Source organism: Megalops cyprinoides, chromosome 5 (genome assembly GCF_013368585.1).
Source record: "Megalops cyprinoides isolate fMegCyp1 chromosome 5, fMegCyp1.pri, whole genome shotgun sequence".
NCBI lineage: Eukaryota > Metazoa > Chordata > Actinopteri > Elopiformes > Megalopidae > Megalops > Megalops cyprinoides.
In genome coordinates this window covers 2,453,123-2,474,365 of record NC_050587.1, presented here as the reverse complement: position 1 = coordinate 2,474,365, position 21,243 = coordinate 2,453,123, and the positions used below count along the sequence as shown (strand labels likewise).

Sequence of the window (21,243 nt, the reverse complement as noted above, 5' to 3'; positions counted from 1 at the left end):
AAGCGTTGGGGGGAATGAAAACTTAACTCTTTGGTACCATGTAGGGGAGGAGGAAAACGTACGACTTGCAGGGGTGTGGAAATTGTTTTTACTTTTAAAACAAGACGTCACGCGGAAAGGCGGAAAAAAGAAATTTTGCAGGTAAATGATTCCAATTTACTCCTTCTAAGTGGTCCTGACACTTAAGTCAATCAACCAGGAAAGCTGCAGGGAGGAGGAGAGGAAAAAACCTCGCGTGAAATATACTTTTAGATTATTAGAGTGTTCAAGAGGGATGGACACGGGGTATCTGATGGAAAAACAATTTGCCCCTACTCCCCTGAGCAGGATGGACTCCGTTGACGGCAGCCAAAGCAGGAAAAATTTCAGCGTGAGCCATCTTCTGGACCTGGAAGAAGTGTCCGTTATGAACGGCATGAAGTCGGCAGTTGCGGCGATGAAGGACGCCAGAAAAGGACATCAGGAGCATTCCAGCGTGAGCAGTGGGAGCGAGGCAGCCCTACAGGACAGTAAGTGTCCTTTGTTTATAGGGTTTAGTACAAGGAAACGTCCATGTGATAGGTATGCTGGACGTTGCGCACAGCACACGCCAGATTACGGTTGACAGCGGCTTGACGCCCGTTTATTCTTCTCATAAAAATATCTGAAAGACATCGAACTGAATCTGCAGCTACCACCCAAACCATTACCACGGCATTCGAGAACTCTGCTCAACTTTTGAATCTCGAAACTTCATGTGTCGCCACACAGTTATTATGCGTGAGTAAACATGCTTTTAGTTATGAAGAGTTTACATATGATTTACACTGGACTGGACGCATATGAGATGAAGTGTTATTGTTCACGTTAACACAATAGTTACACATTCACTATCCATTTTACGATAGTTTCTGACTCCAGCGTCCCCTCGAATATGTTATGATATGTGTCATTTGGAGAAGTAATCAGTTCGTACAAAACGGGAGTCAAGATCACTGTCTAGAAAAGTCAACGATACTGTTTTTTTATATTTTCACTAAAATATGCAAGAAGTGTTTTTCATACAGTTAGATCATTGTCCTTACTAAGGTTATTTGGTTCTTAAAGCATACGATGCAGCGATGGATTACATACATCAAAGACACATACGGCTCCGCACAGAGCGTGGAAAGAAAGAAATCTGTCTTTACAATTATAGAATTGCAATCAGACTTCTAATGTGATCAGTAGGAGGTTAATTATCAAACGGTTATCAAAACTCTTACATGCCAACATCCCATCCCTATTTGCGATGTAAATAAATTAACTCAAAGTTAATTGTTAGTGGACCCAAATGTCTGCATTAAAAAGAGCAAAGTCAATACTAATTGCATAAGGACAAAAATGCATGTTTATTCAGATAGGCCCATGCATTCCAAAATCGCTGCTCAACCAAGAATACTCTGATGTGTACTTACAAGCTGAAAGGCGGAACATTAAAATATTTAGAATTTAATATATTAATGTATAATATATAAGTAGTATACAGTATATAGAAAGTATATAATACATAGAAATATTTTAGAAGATTCACAAGTTCATTTCAGAGTTTGAGAATGTGCTTGCTGCCTTAACTTTGCTATTGATTTTTACGTGTACCTCCGTTTAAACCCTTATCAGCACCTAAGAGTTTACACAACACCCAATGCTTCTGTAAAACACAAAATTTAACACTTGGGTCAAATGAAAAACAATATGAATACTGTTGATCCAGTCGTGATAGCCTGTCTTAGGCTACTGATTTTCATATGCATTTCAAAAGTATTGGAAAAAATAATACTCTATGCTTGTTTAGTTCTACAGGGAAACTCAGGGAGAAAATGAGCATTTTCTTCTTCATCATTGCCTTCTTCTTCTTCTTCTTCTTCTTATTATTATTATTAGTAGTAGTAGTAGTAGTAGTAGTAGTAGTAACATCCGTAGTAGTAGAAGTAGTATCATGAGAATGAAATTAATAAATAAATGAAGCATCCCAGACTACACTGGAAATCTAATAGTTTGTTTATAGCAGTTTTCCCCATAGTTACACATCATGCTCATGTTTTCACAGAATCAGGGTTTCATCATTACAAATTGTAGGTATACTCCTCTTTTGGTGTTGGGTAACGGATAATTTGCAGAACATGAGGCAACATTACTTTGATTGTTTTATTGCCTTTGTTTATTGTATTTTTATGCATTTGCTTTGGTGATAAGCTTTGTAGTAGATGAATGTACCCTGAAGCACACCCCCTCCATTTCTTTTTTCCTGCCATCTTTAGTGTGATAATTTTCAGAATGAATCTCCAAGAAGCCATGTGAGTTATGATCATCATCACCTTCGGTGTCACAGTTCACCGGCTGGCAGCCATGTCAGACAACTGGAGCCATGTCCATTAATGGTCACTGCAGAGATTAGTGTTGGTGTTGTCTATTGTCGCCTCTTTCGCCCCTACCCTTCAGTGCAATGTTTGTCAAGAGAGCTGCAATCCATCACCCCTGAGCACCGAGCCCTCATTTATTTGGTCAAGGCCTTTATTTGTTATTGGTAGAATTGCAGCCTGTAATGACAGGACAGGAAATGATTTGTCCAAACTCAGTGTGGATTCACTGAAAGTATCTGGGTTACAATGTTCTCTGCATTTAGCTATGATGAGTGATAATTAGGTTAACCAATTCAGTGCTAGTGAGCCGCAGTGTTTTATCACAGAAACATAAGTGTGATTACTCCTGATATTATTTCTAAGTAATATTAAATGAACAATCACAGAAATTTAGAGGATAAACTGTTTCATTCATTTTAAGGGTCATATTGTTCTCTTCAAGAGTAATGTAATAGTTTTGGAAATCACTGTGAAAATGTAATGGAATGTAGCAATATATTTGGTACTGGCTAAACAGAAAATGAAAAGAAGAAAATTCAGGTTTCAAGGTTTTCAATGGGTAGGACATGCTGTGGGGGGCAGTCTTCCAAACATAACTTTAAACTATGTACCAGCATACCTGTAAAGTGACAATGCTAACCTTCAGACCAGTCTAAACATCATTTGCAATTATTTACTGTTTTTTGAAACTAAAGGAGAAAGGAGAAATTGGATAAATCTGGTTATATTCACTTTACAGTGTCATCATGTCACTGATTCAGTAGTGCAGTATATGTGCATCACAGCAACAGCACCCACCAACACACACATACACACACACACACACACACACATCTTTTTAAAACTAATTATCAGTTTGAACTTGTGTGTTTCCCATGTGGGCTTAGATTCATTCAACTGCATAGTGTGATGACCTGCCTCTAATTGCTCCTCCATAAGAGCACATGAACATGGAATATCGATTCAATGTTTTCATTTCATGCGAATAAGGAGGATTATTTGGACATGACTCACTTGCACAACAGTGTAGAAAAGGTTCCAGTGGAGGTCATTTGGGAGATATAGAAGCCACACCACTGGAATTGGCAGACCTGCTGAGTGGGAGTGAATCTTATAATGACCCAAGAAAAAAGAAACATAATCTGGGGAAACATATGAAGCTATGCACCACAAAGAAATAGGCTGCCCAAAATACAGTGACTCCTCTGAAGTTGCATACTTTTTGACACACAAAATGCACATACATAACTAGAAATAAACTGAACACAAACTGAAGTAAGAAACAAGCAACTGATGTAAAATGGAAAAATGTTGTGTACTTTATACCAATTGATTATATTCTGTCACAGATTTTTTTAAATGTTGATTTGTGCTGACCATCTTACAAAACATCTATAAAGACCATTAACTATCACATATATTACTTTAAGTTAGAGCATAATACAAATGAAAAGCTATCCTGATATCTTATGGTTACTTTTCAATTGAAAAAAAAAATCATGTAATGATGTTGTAAATTAGCTGACATTCCATCTCAAAAAAATCTCTGTGAAGAATTGAGCACCACAGATTTGTCTATTTGCTGGGTCTGTCTGAGCTTTTGACCAAATTGATTAAGCCCTTGTACCTGTTCTTCTTGTGCTGTATGAGTGAAGGGAAAATCAGCTCACTATGCATACATTGTTGTGTCATGCTCAAGAGGAAAAAAAAATCACAAAATTATGGGTAAAAATAAAGCCACATGCATATAATTCATATAGATGACGTTCATCAGACACACAGAGCTACAGATCACACTAAACTCACCTCAACTGCTACTGCCACATCACAGCTACTTAAGTGATGAACAGAAGACATTCATTCATCAGAGCGCTCGCTTATCACCATAATGGCAGCTGAGGTGGAGAGGAAACGATTAATCAACCAGTTAACCTGAGAGAAAATAAAATAAAGTGGCCTGACTGGATTCTGGATTCCGGAGTTAGATGGGATGCTTGGGTTACCACACTGACTGTCACTTGATCTAAAGATTATGTTATGCAGTTATGACCTTGTTTAATATCTCATCCAAAAGGATGGGATCCACAGAAAAGTAACCCTGCATACTACTACCACCACCACCAGAGCACTGCAGCTCTGGCATTTCAAAGAAAAAAAAATGAGGCCAGGTTCCCTCTGGTGCTCCATCACCAGATCCAGAATGGAGCTGGTTTTCCATGGTTGTCTGCAACCCAAGTACAAACCAAGCCCATAGCTCCTGAGCCCCCTCAGCAAGACGCTCCATGAGAATAAATGACATGACACTTCCATGCATTAATGTAGGCTATCAAAGCCTGTGGGCATATGGCGTAACTATTAGGAGGAGGACATGAAATTCAGGATTCATCCTTTTAGTACTCTTTTCATTTCAATGCTAGTGTAAATGGTGCCTTCTATTAGTTATATCTAATACATTTCCATTGATTAAACAACCAGCCAGCGTAGAGAAAATAATCTGCTTTGTAAATATCTCATATTTATCATTTCCATCCAGAAACTGTTCTGTCTAAATACAATTTACTTGGCACCATCAAGCCTTACTGCAAGATCTCTGGAGGCTTTAAGAGCTGGATTAAGCAAACTTTGTGCTAAACAAAGCAACATCTTGATTATTCCCAAAGAGATGTTGAAGAAGAAATCATTCCTCGGATTGCCTGACCCCGAGGTAACTCAGTAGGGGCGATGAAAGGCACGTTAGTAGGAGACTAACCTCCCAGTCTCCGAGTTGGTAATGAGCAATGAACCGATTCGGCTGGGGCTCAGAAAAGTGGACTACTGATACACTTCCTCCGTGGTGTAGACGGTGCCTTAATTTTAGGGCAATCGCTAGTCACAGTGAGATTAAAAAAAACATATTAATTTAGATTTATTTAATACACAGATACACGGTGTCACCAGTGAACATCTTTGAACTGTAACATATTTCGACTAAAATGACATTTGTGTTTTACATTTACACTTTTACGCGGTATTACATTTTAAGGGCGTCATAAAATATCACATAGCGAAATGACAAGTGGGGAGACGCTTAAAATGAACTTCCCAGAGTTCATGTTCACTCTCCACAGTGTTTAATTGAGTGTGGTGGTTTTCCTTTTAATTGAGTTCCCCTTTTGATCATAGTTTTGTTTCATTTTATTGTGTTGATACTTTTTCACACCATTCTTCTTTCTTCAGCAAGTCTTATTATAATTATTAATCGTAATATCCTTTGAACCTGGGAAAAACAATGGTGAACTGTCGTGTACAAAATACAATAATCGTCCGTGAGTCCGGGAAAAATTTTCTTGTCATGTTTTTGTTGTATGCAATACGTTCGACTGCCATACCTTTACACTGTGTTCCGCAAGTTTTTTAATGTATAACCAGAAATCATACACTGTGTGTTCTTACTAGTTTCTACAGGAGAGAATAAAGACGGGCAATTGTTTAATCTCCATTAAATTCCTCATCAATTGATTTCTTTTTCTTGCCTATTTACTGTAGACACATGGAAATGTTCTTGTAAATATAAAAATAACGGAGTTCCAAACGTTTTTTTCTTGACACGTAAGTGTGTTTTTAGACGAACCTGTTTCGCTCAGGAAAAAGTCAAGTCGATATGGTATTCTATTGCTTTTTTAAAAGAACCTATTCATCCACTCTGCGGTGAGTTACGAGTCTGTGACAAGACCAATCACCACCAACCAGCGACAATTAGAAACAGGCTCCAACTTTCTCTTTAGTGTGAAAGAATCTTTCCTCTCGGAGACATAAGAGCCGCTTCACAGCGGCGCCCGCTGCGGTCAAGACTTACGAGCTTCTGCAAAGTGAATTTAATAGCTGAAGCAAAGAATAAATACATGCATCCCGTAAAGATTTGCTAAAATCTACATAAACAATATTTTATTGCTCTATTTTTGTCAACACTATAAACACCAAACAGCGAATCACTAAAATAATAGGCTGGTTCATTACTCAACTGTCTATTTTTAAAGCGTTGCATGGCAGTAACTGGTCGATTTTGTGTTGTGTATGCAGGTAGTTAGAGAAATGAGTAATGTCTCCCCATTTGAACATTTTGCGAGTTCACTTCGCCCTAAAATCGAATTGTTTGCAAGCTGAATACGTTATATTTGAAAACATCAATAGGTTAATTGGTTATTTACAACAATAAGACCGTTATAGTGTATGTGTCCATTGCATTTAAATGAGTGATTTCGCTGAATAGTCAAATCAAGGTCCAAATATTGTACTAAAGGACGGTCAGATATAAAAAATACATGCGCAAATGGCTACATATAATATTAAATATCCCGACTTGTTAAACGTTTTAGTGTTTAGCGATTTTAGTGTAGTGATTTTAGTGTAGTCTACATTCTGTAAATATTTTCGCCTACAGTTACCACCGCATTAAGAATTCGCGTGTTTATGAAGCTTGTCATGACTTCACCGCGCATTCTAATCGTTGTATCATGTAGTGTACAATGTGGTTTTTAATCGCTTTCCATTAAGGAACAGTATACCCAGAAAATGGTGATGGTCGAAGTTGGGGTTGAGTTTTATGGCTGAAGATGGATACTCAACAAGTGGTTTTGTTTTGTTTTATATATGCAAATTGGCCTATATGCGACTGGAATTATTAGACCCACGATTGAATGAGATCATATTTGTTAATGTAAAGTTTTATAGATTAAATTAAGTTTAATATGGCCTTTACAGCCAGACAAAAACAATCCTCTGGTGCTTCTTCACTATGACTACAATGCAAGTGTACTGTGCAGTGCATTGCTTTGGTTTTGTTGATTGTGGTGGTGTTTTTTATTGTTTGTGTGTTTTTGCTGATTTTATTGAGATCTATCGGAATGGTATAAACTACTACAGTTACAATTCTAGTAACTACATTGATCATAATTACTCGTTTACAATGAGGAGCCATTGTGTATGCTGAAAAAAGTGTGCGATATGGTAGGCTATATTACTGACCAGGCTCCACGCCTCCTGCGTTTACTGAAAAGAAATAAATGCTTGTCGTTTGGCAAACACTGCTACGGGCTGCGCACGTGTTCCCAGTTGCCTTCAAGTACACTTCAGTATGAGAAAGATTACTGTAGATTTGCCATTCTCTTCATTTTCCATAGGTAATGACAGCAGTGTATTAGAGGGGAACATTTCATCCCAATAATGACTCAAAAGAGGCCTACCCCAAGCCCTGTTAAGATATAATGTTTTCCTAGATCGACACTTTAGGGATTTTTTTATTATTACTTTGTTTTGATATCAAAATGTTATGTTTTTACACAATGCAGTCTGCAACTGTATTGATTTAATTGGCCTTGCATTAAAAGTTGATGTCCTAACTTGGATTGCTGATGTCTATAGCTAGAATTCTGATATCTGTAATATAAGACCTGTGGTGAAGGAGATATATGTAACTAAGTTGAAAATAACTGTTATTAAATTAAAGATATGAGTAATTCAGTCTGAATAGAATTGTACTGTATTTGAAGCCAACTGGAAGTTTAGTTGCAGATGGTTGCAGTTCTGTTGTAGACATTCTTAAGCAGCTGTCATTTGCAACTCAGTTGTAGCCTTTTTTACTCCGTTACGTCTGCAACTGAATTGTATATCTACGTGCAAGGAGTTGTACATATCAGCAACCACATGTTGCATATATGTTAAAACCTCCATCGTGAAGTGTTTAAGACCTTAACTGCATTGCAGCTATCAGAAAATAAAACAAGTTAAACGTTAAAACGAATTGCCATAAACAACTAGATTAGGAGCACCTTTAATTTTGGCTATCTCTGTTGATTACTGGAACATGGAGGTCATATTTTTTGGTCTTTCATCATACGTCTGTAAAATATAAATCAGATATTGAATGCGGAGTTGTACTTGTGTTTCCCACACAGCGTGAACACTAAAGCGGCTTATGCCATTTTAGTGTTCAGCGCCTTTCGTCTGTGGGTCACTCTGCTACCGCTGTGCACACGAGGGCTCGCGCAAAGAAGGCTGCGGCCAAGGCAGGCGCCAGCATCTGACACTGAACCAGATGTGCGGAGGCGCCGTCCCGTCAGCGCTCTAGTCAACTGGCCCGGAGTGATCACACGCGAGGAAACTCCCGTCTGAAGTAGAGCGATTCTTCCCAGAACAAACGCCTTTCGCTGAACCTCATTTAGGGCAGCCCGTAATTTCAGGTACAGGAAAAATAAATTGGAATATTGCCATACACCATGATACATTTTATATGGGAACGTTTTTTCTTCATGTGCTACCTCAGTACAATGCAGGCTTGATTTTCAAACCTTGCATCCTTATACCGTATAGGTTTCGGAGGAAGGTTTAGGGTCTATTAGGACTGGCCTCAACATCTGTGAGGTCTTTGTGAATGACCCAGAGCAATAAACCATGTTGATTTCTTCCATGTAAAAACTCAGAGTCTGAGGTAGGATAAATTCTATATTTTGCTTACATTAGATATACAGCTATTTAACCAAGATGTACTGACAATGTTAAACCCATATTTAACATGCAATAAAGTCCAGGCCTGCTTAGATGTAAAATCTCATGCATCGAGAGATATGAGTAGCAGGTCTGAAAGCATGGAACTGCAATTTTTAATTTGTGGACAGTGTCCTGCGTCTTCAAATCTGGTCTCACATCTTGCTTAAAGTCAGCAGAACCTGCTTGATTGTAATTGTTTGTTGAAAACTAGACTTCTTGTGCTCTCTGTGAGAGGATGCTTCATACAACAAAGTACTGATACGCTTAGGGTGACCACACTTCCTCTTTTTCCCGGACATGTCCTCGTTTTGGCACCTAAAACATGCGTCTCTAAATGAGGACAAATGTCCATTAAATGGGGACAAATGTCCATTTAGAGACGCATGTTTTAGGTGCCAAAACGAAGACATGTCCGGGAAAAAGAGGACGTATGGTCACCCTAGATACACTAAACTAATACACAAATTGTATGTTTTTATTAAGCATAATGAAATTACTTAGCAAGGTCCATCGAGTATAATGTTTTGTTTTCAAGACCTTTTAAAGGTTTTTAATATGAATATCATGCAGGGTGCATCAGCATATAGAATACTGACTAAAGAAGAAGTCATCTACATGAAACAAACCTTCAATATGTGAAAAATGTTTGATGACACTGCATTCTGCAGTGGACACTGTTGTCTTGTTTTAATGATGCCAAGTGCAATCAGTTCACAGTTTTTAGTCACAGGGATATCATTTAACAATCAATAGCAGTAAAATTAAAAATGGCTTTTTTGTTCATCACACAAGTTGGTATGTTGGTAAGATTTTTTTTGTCAGCTGATGATTCCTCATAGATTTTTTAGCCCTTTCTATACCTAAAATCTTTGGGACTGAGTGAGCTCTGGTGTCATCCAGTTTGAGAGGAGTATCTGAACGTCAGTTTAAGAAGCTTGGTTTGAACGTTTTGATGAATTTGATTAAAAGAAGTTGCATCCATGTTCTAGGGCATGTAGTGACTACCTGTTTTGTATCTAGATATCACAGTCAGACAGAAATGGTTGAAGTGAGACTGAATGTGAGTTCATGAATCAAACAAATCCTTGAGGGGATATGATTAACTCACAAGACTGTCTCTCAGAACATCAAGCTGTTGAAAAACACAAACGCAGACATCAGCTCCTTAAGCATTTACTGTAGAAACCTGTCTCAGCACTTATAAAGACCACTACCACGTGGCTGTCTCTTTCTCTATGGCCATACTTTGTTTTGGACTTGGTCACATCCATTGCCTCACAAAGACATAGCTGGCCAACCTCACCAAAATTTTTGCACCTCATAATTTGAAAAGGGAAAGTTACCACTTGTGTTCTACTTTTAGCTCTCCAAAAAAGCTCACTAAGTACAGATATATCTATGTTACTGTTTTCCTTAAGCCTTTGGTCACTCTCTCAGTTCTCTACAAGCTGCTAAAAATAATCTGCATAATCAAAGGTAAGTCAGAATTGTACAGTTAATACTACTCATATGTAAATAGAACACCTATTATCATTTCCGATGGGATTTTTAATTTTTTGCCTAGGTATGTTAAATGAAAGTTATATAGAGAATGTGGGCAATTAGCAATACATAACATACAGTACAATTAATAACAGCAAAACAATATACTTAACGCAATTCTTATCACATAAATACAAATGTTTCATAGTCAGTCAAATCCAATCAGATCATAGTAACATACATCTGTCAGCAGTTATCAAGAACTATTTGCAAACATATAAATATCTCAGAGCTGTAACAGATACCTTGTTATAGTCATTTGCCAAGATGCACGTAAGTCTCACAATGTAAAGTTGAAAGGCATATCATTTTGGTCGTGGCACAATTCTAGAGCAGTATGAAGCATGCCTTTTGCCAGTGTGTTGTCTTCAAGAATATGAACAGAGTCAAGCATATTTGGTGACATAGGGTCAAGATGTCATATAGATTTTGATATTATCATTATATTCATCAGGGGGTTTCTCAGCCTATTTGTTGTCAGTTGTGTTACATGGTATTTACCCTGTTGGTAAGACCATTTAAGCCAAGCATTTCTTGTATGTTTGTTTCATTTTACTTTTTGATTTTTGTATGTAGGGAAGCCACATGCTGTGCAAAACAATAATCCACCACCTCCCCTCCTAACAACAGAGAGTTCTGCTCCTGGCATTGTTTTACTGTTACACTTAAACCTAATGCACACACACACTGAAGGGGCAGCCAGGTAATAGTATGAAATCATACTGGTAAATGTTCAAAACTGAGCCAGGAAGAAAGACAATATCCTTCAAATATGATTGCCCTTGGCAAGATAATCAAACCATTTTATTGTGTTTTTAGCACCAAGGTTAATATGAAACATACATTTTATTTATTTATTTTGTTGAAAATATTTTACACTTGTATTCAGTCATTTGTGACTTCAGTGCCAAAATGTGAATCATGATTTTCTATTAGAATGAATCTCTAAACATGTTCTAAATTTTGGGCAGTCACCCCTTGTTCAGCAATGCATTTTGTTTTTCTTTTTGTTTTATCCAAATGTTAAGTAACTTCATTGAATGAATAGTAATACACCGTTTTTCAGTGTTTTCATGCTAGTCAGTGAAGCTGCAAGGATGGGGTGCCCTAGAGCTGGGTTCGGAAACTATTGCAACATATTGTGGGAAAGAAAATGTGTTGACAAATGAAACATCAGACTGCCAGAGTCTCTAAATTACCCTCAGATGGACAAGTGAACGCATGAGAACCCAGCCAGTCATCATACATAGGAGTAACTTAGTCTTTTAATGTAGGAGGGTACACTGATGTGTTCAGCAAGCCATGCATTCAACTGCTGGCATGCACAATCAGTGGTGTCAGACTCAATATTAATACTGTCGGTTTTTGTTTAAAAACAGAAAGAAAGAAAGTTTTGGTTTCCAGTTAAATTGTTTTAACTGTAACAAATTGAATAGCATATGTGCAAATAGGCATCTTAATAAGAATAATTAATCCAAAGGAATTTCTGCTTGGAGCTCACAAGCCAAATAATTATATATGTATATATATATATATATATATATATATATATATATAATATACTATACTATATATTTGTGCGGTTGAGATTCCTTTTAATGTTCTTTCTGTTTCTCTTCTTTATCTTACCTGCATTTCTTCAAAGACCAGGCCAATGATAAGTGACCACATGATCGGCCAAGAAAATCTTGCTTTCCTGCTGTGCATGTTGATCATGAACGGACTTGTGTCAAAACCATCCCCCTGTTTCTACATGTAGAATATTGGTCATTGCTCTGCAAGCAGCCTTTAACTTCTGAGCCAATCAGAGAGCAGGAAGGAGAACCGGTCAGGCTTTCAAATACAAGCATGAGCATATAGTTAGGCCAGTTAAACAGACTTCTATTCCAGATAAATTTGAAAAGACTGGTAGTGCATCATTCTGTCCTCCATTCTTTGCCACTGCATCTGCAATTTCAGAGCGTGAGATATGGAGGAAGTTTGACCAGAGCTCGTTTATTTACCCTGATTTGAGAAGATTAGGCCAAAAATGCTGCTTTGCTCCCTTCCAGACTGTTTATTTGATTCTAACCTCACGGACTGAGTGATTCAGGAAGTGACATGTCAGTCCTGTCTATATCTCTAGAATGGCAATTAGTACCCAGGAAACACCTGCTCTGGCTCATCATTGGAACAGAGACCTTTACATTTCAAATCTTACCACACAAATATATCATGGTGACTTTGAAAATTTCTCCAAAACACGCATTATGATTACAGTGTGGCATCAAATCCACCGAATAAGGTTGTGTGCATTGTTTGCATTTCTGGCCTACTTTTCAGTCTGTTATATCAGGCATACGTCATATGCTGCACAAAATCTGAGCTTAATAGGGCACACTGTCTTTTCTCAGTGACATATGTAACTATTGTTACTATTAGAATGAGCAATAGTATTGCAATTATTACGTTGGCTATTATTTTTGTTATTTTTTATTTGGCAGACACTTTTATTGAGAGCAATTTACAGGGCTGTCATGGTAAGACAATTACAATGCAAGTGACAGGAACAGCAACAACAAGAACACAATGAAAAACCAGGAACACAGTAATTATGCATAACTTTAAACAAACAGTAACATATCTACATCATACTAACTTGCACAGAACCTAGTGATGATCTAAAAAAGTAATATTACCACGCCAGTTAAAGAGTAACATTACTCTACATCACAGTTTACAAATGAGCAAATTCTGAATCAGTTACACAATATCCTGAGTAATTCTGAGTAATTTACAGCTTGTATGTTTAATCACTGGGAGGTCATGGAGATAAAAAGACAGCTTGGGATGTGTGGCCACATAGGAAGAATTGACAAATGACCAATGATTGCTGAGTAGGGAACTCAGGGATGATGATGGCATGATGGTGGGAAAGAGCCATATCTTTACTAGCACTGTAGTGTTGAATTTGATGTGACCTGAGTGTGGAGGGCAGTGGAAGAGAACAAAGGAAAGGATAGACACTTTGGATGGGCACACTTCAGCAGGTGGAAGATTTGCCCAGCACTATTGTTCTGAATGTGTTGTTTGGTTGTATAAGCACGGAGTCTGGCCAACACAATGTGGCAGACCAGGCTGTGTGCTATAACACAAAGGAACGGACAAGGAGCTGGGATGAGCAAACTGTGAGGAACAGACAGATTCTCTCTTGTTGAAGAGGATCCTCTGGAACCTAATCACTGAACCCATGTTCAGGAGAGTGTGCAATCCAGAGTAACACTGAGGGTCTTTGAGGATCTGGGTTGGGAACAGAATTGAAAAGGTCAAAGTTATGAAGAAGGCTTGAAGAGGTCATTATTCAGCCTTATGTAGCGCAGGTCTGTCTTGGGGAGGTTGAGTTTAACAAGATGGTTTGACATCTGTGTAGAGATCTCCCATTTCATGTTTGGGGCCCCATGAAAAATTACTGCAAACATCCTTTGAGCTGCTGTATCTGTGTAAAGGAATGTAGAAATCAACTAGCTTTATAAATACATATGCTCATTTCATTTGTCCAGATGTGTTTATGCTTATGACAATGTACAGGTTATTTAGTTGATTCATGTGCTGAACAAAACAAAACTGGAAACAAACTCTAAGATTGCGCCCTGGGATTGACCTCTGGAAGCATAGAAATGATCATTGTTACTGGTCTTTTGGAGATTATCACTAAAACATTATACAAGTATCAAGAGCTGTAATGAGTGGCTACATGTAGGCCATAGCGCTGTTACCAATCATTAGACCTACCAGCGTTCAAAAGGAAGTTGATCACTGTATTGCAGATGTCCTATAACTCTGGAGAAGGATCTATGAGAATGGGATTGGCACCATGTTTGAGACAGATACGTGAATCATGGTTATTTGTTGGATTGGACCTGAGGCAGGCATGCCAGAGCCCCTCAGGGTGGTGATGGGAAATCTCTGACACCCCATGACCAGAAGGGAGTGGGTGGATTGGTTGTTGCCAGACCTGGAGAGTGAAATCATATGGTTGACCTGGACGACTTCCATGCAACTCCAAGGCATTGCAGTTAAACAGCATAATTAAAACTATTTTAATGGATATTTTATTTAACTATCCATCTGGGGCTCAATAACAGGAGGAAGAGAGAACAATAACGAGAGCATGTGTACACTTCGCAGCAGGAGTCTGGTTCCAGAGTTATGTTGGTTTTTTCGACTGCTTGCCAGTGCCATTAAAACATGGCTTTGGGAGCTCAGAGGGCAGAGCATTCTCTCTGCTCTAATTGGACACTGTTGGGTAGTGGCCTGGAGGGAAGCTGGCTTACGACAGGAGATGGGGAGAAGAGGCTTATTCCCTTGTGAGGGGAGTCTGCTGTTTACTCTCCTGAGAGGGGGGAAAAAAACACTCATTGTTTACAGAGGCCCAGGTCTTAGGCAAACAAGCCCAACTGGCTATTTGTACTCGCTAGTTTATGGTTTGCTTTATTGAGAGTGATTTCATTACCCCACCCGCCTTCATTTAGTTCCAGGGAGGGGGGAGGAGTGAACGCTTTCTTGTTAGAACTCGTCATGTTTTGTGTTTTTTTTTCAGCCAGAAAGTGTCAGGAAGATTATGCATCAGGACAGTTCTATGGAGAGAAAGGCTGAAACACTTATCAGACCCAGGTCAAGCTGACAGAGAGCAGAAAAGCAGGAAATCATTTACTTCACAAGGAATAAAACTCTGAATGTGAATAACTGAATTAGTGAGTAATTAGTTTCCCCAGGTTTTGTTTGACCTTAGCATCATATGACTGAGTTGACCTGCAGCTCAACATGCATCAGTTTGATTGCGCTACCAACGTTAAAAGATAGTGACTCTGTCCAAGTAAAAGGTGACAGTATAGAATGGGAGTAGCACTGCAGTTTTTATCGGTAGTACATATAGCTGCTTGTTACTGGTTGGTGGTTGAGCAAATCAGTTTAACAGTTTAATCAAATCAGAAACACAGAAATTATCTGTTGTTACAAAGTGTGACAAGATCTAGTCTATCTATGAGTGACACCATCATTTTGTTAATCTGGCCTACCCAGACCCAGAGACATGGTGCCGGCTGAGTCTTGCAGTCTGTGGAAAATGTGGGGTTTTTATCAGAACCATCAAAGGCATAGACTGATTCATGAGCTCTGGCTCCTGACAGACTATCGCAAGTGACTAGGTCATCCATTCATCCAGGTCACCAGTCCATCGGTTTGCAGTGTTAGAGAGGGAACCTAGATAGTGTGCTGGTACTACATCTGCATTTCTGCCAGCATCTGAGATCACTGATGCTTTCTTTTTTTCTTTCTTTTTAGCCAAGTGATTTGCACATCTGTTGGTTATAACATGTTTCTGGCTATTGTACTGAAGAAAATAATTAAAATGTGCAACAGCAGACCTACAAATTGTGTCACACTAATATGTTGGACATCAGCATAATGTCTGGTCATCTGAAATCTCCCGTAGCCCTTCTGTTGCACCCCCACTAGCGCCACTACCCTCTCCCCCGAGCTCATTTCCAACCCAGCACAAGGTTCCAGGTGTTTGCGTCAATTTTTTTGACCCAAGGTAGGGCCAGAACTCACACATCATAAAGCTCTCAGTTAGATGCCAGGGACAATTAGGCTTACGGCTGTGTATTTCACCAGTCAAGGCCAGGCACGGTGCCAGAGGAGTGAAGTCATTGAGAACAGGGCAGAGTGCTGGGCTGCTGGTGTTAGTTCACAGGGACTGCAGTGGTGCTCTTGGCATGTGAGTATGAAAAGGGTTTTCGATGAGAGCTGGAATCATAGATGCTGCTCCACCTCCACTGACCACAATGTGGACAGTGTGACACAAAATTTCTTGGATACTCCATGGTATGACACATGTGTTTTCCAGAAAGAATTCGGGAAATGACCAGCCAAGGTCTGGGTTTTTGAGATATCTTTTTGAATTCTGGTGAAATCCTGTTTTTTCCTGGGTTTGACGTGTAATGTTTGGTTTGAATGTGGAATGTTACTCATTACATGCAGAGATTGCCTCAATAAAGTGATCATTGTTTCAGGTAAACTACAAATCAGACTAGTCACGTTGCCACCCCCTACAGTTTGACTGTAAATAGTGAAAGGTAAATGTTGAAAGGTACAGGAAATGTTTGGTGGTTTATTAATTGGAACTGAAACATTTGAAACATGTTAGCCAACCTAACATTCTGGGTTTTTCAGTTTTAAACAATGGCTCATGTTATCACACAAATATTCAAGCTATAGATAGTTACTAGGAAATCAAGGGTAATTCCTAAAGGCAACTGTTTTTCTTTATCTCCCTTTTCTTCTCCTCTCCTGTACATGTCTTTCCCCTCTGTTTTTAGTCCATCAACTTGCTTCCCCCTACATTTGCACACTGTCTTGTCTTACCCCTGTTCTCTGCATCTCTCCCTCCAGCTGAGGGTCAGAGTCCAGAGAAGGGCACCGTGAAGAGGAAGAAGAAACAGCGCCGCAGCCGCACCACCTTCAACAGCAGCCAGCTGCAAGCACTGGACAAAGTCTTCGAGCGCACGCACTACCCTGATGCTTTTGTGCGTGAGGAGCTGGCCCGCCGAGTCAACCTCAGTGAGGCACGGGTACAGGTGGGTGAACAAGGCTGTCACCTGCCAATAGCAAGGACCTATGCTGGGAATGAGTGAGGTAACACTGCTGGGAGCACAGGTACAGGTGTAGTCAAAGATACTGTGTGAGAACAAGTCCAAACAATGCTTGTCATATAAGACATTGTTTCTCTCCCTGTGCAAAGGATCTTTGAAATCTGGAGAGAATGTGAATTCTTAAGATAACTAATCAAAATGTGACACTGCAAGTCACAATTTATCACAGTTCCCTGTGTTGATCTTCCAAAGTTACCACAGAATAGTGCAATGGTGAAAACCCTGTGAACATTAATTACATTAAACACTCTCACAGAGGAACTTCCATAAATACACTACACTACAAGTGCCATGCAAGTAGTCTGTCTCATCTCTAGTAACCAAGGCTATGCCGTCATTTAGACTGCAAAACTGATTCATATTTAGCGTGAAAATTCTGGAGAGAAGTCAGTGTTGGAAAAGTACAGCACAGTTTTGTGAAATTCTTTCTTAATTGTGTATTCATTCTTTAAGACTTGTCACAATCTGAAATGAGTGCATTTTTCTGCTCTCTATATAGGCTTTCAAAGCACGGACTGGTAACTATCATGAACCATTTGAGCCTTAACCTTTCATACTCATTGACAGATACTTATTTTATTTACATTTTACATGTTGTGTTGAAGTCAAGTGTAACCTTGGTAATGTTTCTGTCTGCCTCTCATTCCAACATGCACTGTGAAACTGGTCATACTACATGCAAGCACAAAGCTATCCCACTGATACAGTGCATATGCATTCACATAGCACATGTATCACACACTATCAAGAGGTTAACTAAACACTGTATTTATGTGTTTCAGTCATCAACAATAGTTAGCAACAATGTGATTTGGAAAGAGTTGTTGTGCCTGTTGTAGATTACAAACAATTTGAGAACGTGAAGGTTAAGTTGCATCCTTGGTTATTAAATCAAATGAGGAGCTGGTCAATTTGTATAACTACCTTATGCAGGTAAGGTGAAGTTAAACCTGTGAAGTTAATGTAAAAGATATTAATATGGAGACCATTGTGCAGAAGTCAGCTTGAGGTTTGCTTCATCCTCACCCCACCCACTTTTAATACACCTCTCAGGTATGGTTCCAGAACAGAAGGGCCAAGTTTCGCCGAAATGAGAGGGCTGTCCTAGCCAGCCGCTCTGCTAACCTGCTCAAGTCCTACAACCAGGAAGCAGTCATCGAGCAACCGGTGGCCCCACGCCCTGCACCCCTCAACTCCGACTACCTATCCTGGTCCTCGTCCACACCCTACAGGTACACATGCTGGTCACAGAGAGGCTCATCAGGCTTATGGGCCTGATCTTAAAATAGCAATATGTAATCAGACAACAAGAGAGATACTCAGTATCACATAAAGCAACACACTAGCCATACCTTACCTTTCCCAGCTTAGGAATATTCTATTTCCTCACACTGCTCAAAACATGACATGTAGCCTCATTCCTTTAAAACAGTTTGTATACACTGTTACGCGTCTCAAGTTGATTTGAGTAAATCAAAATCATTTCCCTTCTCACTCAGTCAGACAAATCCAAAGATGCAGTTTGTTAGGTTCCAGATGCATTTGGGTTTCCTTTTGCTAAACAAGTCCTTCATAAACACAGTTCACCCTGCAGTCAGATCCAGTCTGGCATGGTTCCAAAGTCGGCCCTTCATTTGAACTGAGCTCACCTCCCACCAAGCTGGCCACAACCCCTGTGTTCTTATCACAATAGGACTTCCATATGGAAGCGTGAGAATCAAGGGCAAGTCCCTGCACACTTGTTTTTCTGGGTTCTGCAAACATGTGTGATATAATGAGCACAAAGCCTCAATCTTGAAGTGACTGGGAGAGTATGAACAAAAATAACAAAATGGTTATAACTTTTCTGCAACGTGTGGGTTAATGCATGTTCAGCCAATAGTGTTGAAGTAAATGAAGAGAATGGCTGTGAGGGTGCATAGCTGCAGCAGTGCAGATTAGTCTGTTAATCTCAAAGGAAGCAGTCCTTAGTGAGTTTCAAATACAGCGTATGTGAAACCCTCCATAGTTAGGAGATGCACCACTCTGGCATATGCCAACACTCATAAAAGACAATAAAGAATGCATACCAGTTATTTCAAAGGTAAGGAACATAACAGTTGGGTTTTTTTTGCTTGTTATATTTATTTATTTATTTATTTGGAAGGGTTCTTTAAGCACCATAGTATTATTAAGAGAGACAAGAGCTCTCTGTAGATGTTGAGGGGCTGTGGCTGCAGCTATGGCTCTCTAAAGATCTGTGCCTTTGCTCACCCTCAGAATCCTAGCTAATCCGCTCGGATGTTTCCTCTGTTCAGCCCAGCTCCATCCTACAGCCCCTCGAATACACCTGCCACTGGTCAGGGGGTCAGCATGGCCAACAGCATCGCCAGCCTGCGTCTGAAAGCCAAGGAGTACAGCCTGCATCAGAGCCAGAGCCAGGTGCCCACAGCCAACTGAACCCCCAGACCCTGCCAGGCCAGTCCTGTTGGGGCCTGGGTCACAGGCCAGGGGAGAGACTGAGGAGCTGCTGGGATGAGAACACTCACCAGCCGGCGTTTCCAGAAGCATTTCACCAAGCATTCCATCCCTCCAACAGCACTGAATCACAGACACTGGGAACAGTGATGCTTTCAATTACACAATGAATGCGATGTGATGTGCTGCCTTTTTTCTCAAAGGGAAAAAAACACCTTGTCTGGCAGTGTAGAAACTTCATTCTTGGATTTCTTTTTGCTGGTTTTGAGTTTTCATGCAAGGCAGATTATCCGAATGCATTATTTTCTCTTTGAGTTGTATAATGTACATGGATTAGGTCATTTTTATGCAAAGTAACCTTTTGTTGCCATAATGTGTTACGAATAAGGAAATGGTTTTCTTATTCCATGCATGTTATACAGTAGATGGAGTGGAGAAAAGCTGTTGTGGTCCTGTGGTGGTGTTCTGCAATGAAAGATACCTGTTATGTTAGGATAAACAGTGATAAAGGCAGACAGCTTGAAATTCAGAACTGACCACACACTTTAAAAAAGAGGTAATTAGTTCTTTTGTTTCACAGATTTATAATTCACTTCTAGAGCAGCATTTTTGTTTCTGAAAAATCAGGGTCACAGCAGATGCTGTCAGTCATTTCAAACCCTGGCAGCCCCTCAAACGACAATGCCAATAATGTTTCTCGGCTAATGGAGGCAGTTATTTTCACAGTGCTTGTAAATAAACTGGCAGAGAATGCATTTGGAGGAACAATGAGTAAAAAATTAACTGTTTTTGGAGTTTTTGTCAGGATTGTATCGGCGCTGGATTTTGGAGGGATTTGAAACCTGGAGAATCCAATGGTTTTCCCATAAATGAGGCTGAAATATTGCAGGAGGATTTGGTGAACGTTTCAGCCTTCAGTCTCTCCATTTGCAAGCTCTTTGCATCTTTTCCAGTTCACCAAAGCCAGCGTGAGGTGTGCGTTTATTGACCTCAAAAATGCAGGCAATTTGAAGGACTAAATCCCCTCCAGCTATCAGTCTCCACACCCACACCAGGCACTGTGCCTCCAACTCAAGGAGTGATCACTGTGTCCTTCCCTCATGTCCCATACACGGAGAGGGGACTTCCATCCAGTCCTGTAAGTGGAAATTTGTGTATGTACTAGCAGTTATAGATATGCATACATCTGCTCTGTCCCCTTCCTCTCTCATTCCAATATTATAACATTAGACAGAAGGTGAATATTCTGGAAATAGATTCTTTTTTGTGTGGCATACAGGTTGCTTATTACTGGCATGCTGGTGAAGCCCTTTTCGACAGCAGCTGGCCTCAAAGAATTATTTCCTGTGCCTGCTGGACTTGATGGTCCGATGAGGAGCTTGAATTATACAGACTGATTCGAATGTAACCATCACGTCGTCAGTCAATTATATGGACATGGGGGCAGTTTCCTCTCCAGCCCAGTAAACAAGAAGAAATGCAGTTCAGCCATGGAGACAGCATCTGAAAACCATCAGTAAACTGAAAAAGGATTCACATGTGCAAGTTTTCCATAAATCGTTCTGAGATGCTTCAACCTCACCAAAAATGTGAGGAGGCTACCGTGCATTGAATACAGAGGGTACGAGTGTGCGCTCAAACATACT

General features: G+C 39.7%; 1 protein-coding gene across 1 annotated transcript; it reads left to right on the top strand.

The window, feature by feature from the left end:
• Positions 1–274: 274 nt before the first annotated feature.
• Positions 275–19,579, top strand: LOC118778387 (paired mesoderm homeobox protein 2-like). Its single transcript, XM_036529900.1, has 4 exons — positions 275–509; positions 16,881–17,065; positions 18,194–18,372; positions 19,438–19,579. The coding sequence occupies exons 1-4, from the start codon at positions 275–277 to the stop codon at positions 19,577–19,579; spliced, it is 741 nt and encodes a 246-aa protein (XP_036385793.1).
• Positions 19,580–21,243: the final 1,664 nt, after the last annotated feature.